The sequence below is a fragment of the Nicotiana tabacum genome, chromosome 4, assembly GCF_000715075.1.
Source record: "Nicotiana tabacum cultivar K326 chromosome 4, ASM71507v2, whole genome shotgun sequence".
Classification (NCBI taxonomy): Eukaryota; Viridiplantae; Streptophyta; class Magnoliopsida; order Solanales; family Solanaceae; genus Nicotiana; species Nicotiana tabacum.
Genome location: NC_134083.1, coordinates 130,904,026 through 130,909,157, shown reverse-complemented (window position 1 = coordinate 130,909,157; position 5,132 = coordinate 130,904,026). Strand labels below are relative to the sequence as shown.

The 5,132-nt window shown below is 32.9% G+C and overlaps 1 protein-coding gene across 1 annotated transcript; it reads left to right on the top strand.

The window, feature by feature from the left end:
• The first annotated feature begins 568 nt into the window (after window positions 1-568).
• Window positions 569-2,528, top strand: LOC107776864 (uncharacterized). The gene is made up of 2 exons (XM_016596805.2): window positions 569-1,677; window positions 2,201-2,528. The coding sequence occupies exons 1-2, from the start codon at window positions 706-708 to the stop codon at window positions 2,261-2,263; spliced, it is 1,035 nt and encodes a 344-aa protein (XP_016452291.1). The 5' UTR covers window positions 569-705; the 3' UTR covers window positions 2,264-2,528.
• Window positions 2,529-5,132: the final 2,604 nt, after the last annotated feature.

The following is a 5,132-nucleotide window of genomic DNA, read 5'->3' as shown; positions in this document are numbered from 1 at the left end:
CTAAGATATTTTACTCAATTCAGAAATAAAGCTAATTTTTCATCAATCAAGAAGTTGGCCTTCCTTAGCCAAGACAAATATCCCTTCTCTTTTGCTTGACCAAGAAAACTCTTCCACAAGATAAACCATGTGAATGCTCAATGCTTTTTAAGATCCTAGAATATTAAAGAAAGAGGAACAATAAATACAAAGAAAGGAGCGGCTATCGAAGCTATATAATGTCCAATTGATTAAACTAGGTCCTGCTAAAGGATAAATAGGAGGGCATGCTTATTTGATCGATTCAAACACATTCTTGCTCCGAAAAGGACTTATTCAGCATAGTTGTGGCATTTTTAATTCATTAGATGAAGTCTAGAAATTCCATTACTGTTTTCTTGGTTAGGCATCTTTAGCAATATACTGTTTGTCCATTTCCAGAGTGAGCATCTCTTTTCCATTTAAGGACAAAAGAGCACATAGGAGCTCCTTGGAATAGATTAAAAATGGTACAAAGAAAGACAAAACCTGAAGTTTTTTTTAGAAACACGCTTAGGAAAAAGCTAATCGATAGCTTCAGAGTCGAAAATTTCATCTCGTTGCCTTCGAGAAAAAAAGTAACACAAAAAAACAAACTTAATTGTCATAACGTGCCTTTAATGAGAGGAAGAAAAGAAGGGGATTCGATACAGGTTATAGGGGCAATCAAAGTAACTAACACAAGTGATGGAAAAAACAGAAGAGAAAGTTCAATGCAAACATTTTAGTCATGGACATCAATTGGAATACACCAATAAGCTTCCTCCCAAAGGAAATGCAATTTGTTCTGGCTGCAAACTCAGTATATTTCCTGATAAATTCTACTACAAATGTGAAACATGCTCATATTTCCTTCATCAAGTGTGCTTCAACATGCCCAAGAATTTGGAGCATCTTGTGGATCCAATCCATCACCTCACTCTCCTACCCATGCCTTCTTCATCGATTCATGACTCCACAAGATGTAAGGCCTGTGAAAAAGAAATCACTGGCTTTTCTTACACTTGTGCTAAATGTTATAGCTATTATCACACACTATGCTTAGCATTACCTCTTACACTAAAACTGCCATCCCACTGCCACACATTGGACTTAGAATTCTGTCCTCCCTATGATTTCGAATGTGATTTATGCAAAAAGCCTTGTTATAAAGGTTGGCTTTACCATTGCAGCTCTTGTGAATTCGATGCACACATTTCGTGTGCTATTACACACAAAGGAGAAGATATTCATAATCCTTGTGAGTCGATTTATCAGAGCAAATCATCTGATCAGGTGCTCGAGAAAGAAACTAAAACTGGCAGTAAATGCCACGAGTTGATGGATTTACTATCAAAATACATGAAGGGAACAGAGAAAAGTATTAGTCAAGATCATGTTCAGCTTCAAGTCCAACAACAAACACCAAGTTATCAATTCAGTGATGGCTGCTTTTCCATTGATCTTGCAAAATCTCAGCTGCTAAATGATGAACAAATGAGAAAAGGAGCAGATTATCATGCAGTGGAAATTCCAGAATCTAAAGAGAAACAGAATGTCGCCTACGTTACTCTGACAAAAGGGGTTAATTTATCTTCTTCAAGTGGGATTGGTTCTGAAGTTTGGATGGGATTAGGCAGGGAAATGGAGAAGGCTTATCAAACCAATGATTCTCACAAAGTAAGCATTCTTTTAATGGTTGACAAATTTCTTTCTTTTTCTTTTATAACGGTGATATCCTCATCAGCTTAAACACGGTTAGCTAGAGAGAGCACAACACACATTTATTTATTTAAACTATATCCTTAATATGTTTCTTCGTCTGATTCTCTTTCATGGGTCAAACACGTGTAAAAGCTTTCTTATAATAGATGATGATGAGACTCGAACCTAGGATGCATGCCTGTTGTGATAACATATTGAAGTATGTGACATCTTATCAAAAAGTTTAAGGTGTCAGAGAAAGAACACTTTTATTTATTTAAATTATGTCTTAAGCACCTGCTACTTCTCACCAATACATGTATCAAATAACTTTATCCACCGAGACGTAAACAAATGTGAAAAATCACCTGGTATTTTTTATTATTGCTAGATATCGAAAATTTCTCTTACATGATTTTATCCCACTTCATTACTTATTGCACCCTTGGATGCTTATGGTTGAGAAATTCTTAGCTTTAAGTTTTTCCATTATTTGCAGGAACGGTTAAGGAGTTCATGTTGTACAGACATTCTTAAAAATTTGTTTTGTCCAAAGAAGTGAAAACTGTAAACGCGGACTAAGTGAAGACACTTAAAGCTTCGAGGATACAAAGTACAAATTCGAAATTGCAGGACGAACAGCTGCCATATGAATGCCTTTACCCTACCTCTTATGATGTAAAATATTACTATTCTTAAAGAAAAATGTTTTTATTTATTGTGCTATACATTAAAAATATATGTCTAAATAAACATCGAAAATAGAATCGTCTTTGATAAGAGTATTTTATTCTCTAAAATGGGATTAGCTATGGTGCAAATTCGAATTAGCCCGTCCTTAGAGCGAATACTGAAGGAGGGGTGGAAAACAGAAAAATGTTTAAATAGAAGAAAATTACTTATACTGTTTACTCTTTCTATGAGCACAATGTTTGTTACCACTTGTTTTCTATCTCTTCATGCTATCTTAGATCATCAACCTTTATCCACCTTTTCATAATAATAAATCAAAAATTACTTTTATGAAAGATATTTTAGTAGAGCTTAACCGGGTGATTTTATCCCTGCTTAAGATTTAATGCAGACGATGCTTCAGGATTTGAATTTTTTGGTTTGGATTCAAAATTTTATCTTATCTTATTTAATTTTTGTAATTCGAAATCTATTACTTATACTTATTTAGAGGAATTTTAACACATAAATAGAGTATAAGCCAATTCTACTAAGTTCGAATGAACCTATAGCTCTTTCACTATATCCGTCCCTGCTTAAATGTGAGGGAATTATGTTATTTAAGACGCTCCTAGACACAAGAGAGTTGGATGTGTGATTTGTGTCTTTTCTCACTTGATGTGACACAAACTAAAAATGAAGTGCGAAAATATAAAGTACACAAGCAATTCAAGGGCCTTAGCGACGTATTTCTCGACGATAGGATAATATGCATCTCCTTGATATATTTGATGATCAAGAAGCATGTAGCAGCACTCTATTTGGATTTTGATTGTTTCTAGAACTTTGAGCAAGACATATATGACATGTCTTTGATCTCTTAATGAATATTTCAAGAGTTTTATGGAAATCGGAGATCATATATTTAATCTCTTTGTGCATATTCCGAGAGTTTATGGAATTGCTAAGATGGATTTTAAAGGACATATCTAGCCTTATTTATAGGCATGAATTAGGGTTTGAGTACAGTAGCCCCCAAGTAACCCTTATGGGCTCTTGAGTTGAGTAGCCACCAAGTAACTCTAATGTGTTTATCTTGTAGAGACCCTAGTCCAAATTTTCAATGCACTAATTTGACAAATGGGAGATCTTACATAAATGTCCCAAATAAGTTTCAACTTACCAACATCTAACCATTAATTATAGACTTACCAATACTAGCCAAGCACATATAAAAATTAAAAACTCAAATATATAAGGTTCCTTCTCTCCAAGAATCACACGCAAAGATCTTCTTCTATATTTTTAAGCGTGATCAACAACATTAGATGCAAGACGGAAAGGAAATTTTATGAATAAGGTAGCAAATGAGGTGATGAAATACAAAAAAATTTATATACAAGATTCCAAAAATCTAGGCAAAGAAGAACATTTTTCAATGGGTATGGTTGAAATTCATTGAAACCATATATATAAATGAGTCAATATACAAAATTTGAGGAAGATTGGAGGTGATTTGGACTGATTTGGTATCAAAATTCGTAGTTAAAATCGAGTTCAAAAAATTCTTCTGCTACACGTGTATCAAACATGTATCATGCATGTATCTCACACACATGTATGCATGGATATACATGTGATACATATTTGATACAAATATGATACATATGTGATACACAAATGATACATAGTGTGATACACATATCAACTTTTTCATGCTCATCTTCTACTTGGAATTTTCAATTCAAATCACCCCCAAACTCCACCAAATCATCCCAAAACTGAGATTCAAGTTCCTTAAGATGTACCCAATCTATTCTAATAACGTCCACTCAAATAAAAGCAAAACTTTGACCTTTTATTTTTGCTACAAATAACTAATTGGCTAATATTGGTAATATTTGGCTAATATTAATAATATTTTATGAATTGACCAATTTTTGTAATAAGCTACTTATAAATGGACATAACCAATAATTTTCTAATTTTTAATGTTGCCGTTACCATTCTAAAGGCATTGATGACTGATTCAATGAAAAACATTTCCTCTTTAATCTTTTGTTCAGAACTCTTACTTCTTTCCTTCCTTATTTTATGATCTCTCATTTTTTCTCCTCTGTTTCTTACTTTAAATTCTTTTTTATTTCCTTTCTTGAACTTTGAATCTCTTGTAGCCCATTACTTACATCGAATCCCAAGATCAGTATTTATAAGACTGTCAAAAGGAGGGATCTGTTTATGCGCCATGGCAATTTACTTATTCCAAGCTTGACCTTGTATGTAAAAATTTCATGGCGTGCCTTGCTATTTAATTTGTATCCAATTTTTTAAAATTATTTAACTTATACCCAAAATTTTTAGCTATTAAACTATAATTCTTTGAGGAAGTGAGTTTGGAATTTCAAATATAAAAAGTAAGTTTAAATCAAGTATTTATTGTTAGAGAGCTTTAAAACATTGGCAGATCACTGTTGTTGCAAAAAAGATTTGTTAGGTTTATTGTTGTATTAATAAACTGATTATTCGACTATGTTATTTATGGTATTTTGATCTTAAGTTTCAAATTTTAATTATTTGGAGTAAATTTGTGTACTGAAACGTGTGTTGGATTATTAAAATTCAAAACATAAATTACTATTTTTTTGTGGCAAAAATGGCTAAATTTTTGGCATATGTCCCTTAAGTTTAAAAATGACTAAACTTCGGGCAAAAAATGGCTAACCTGAGGCATATGTGCCTTAAGCCATGCAAAAATGGCT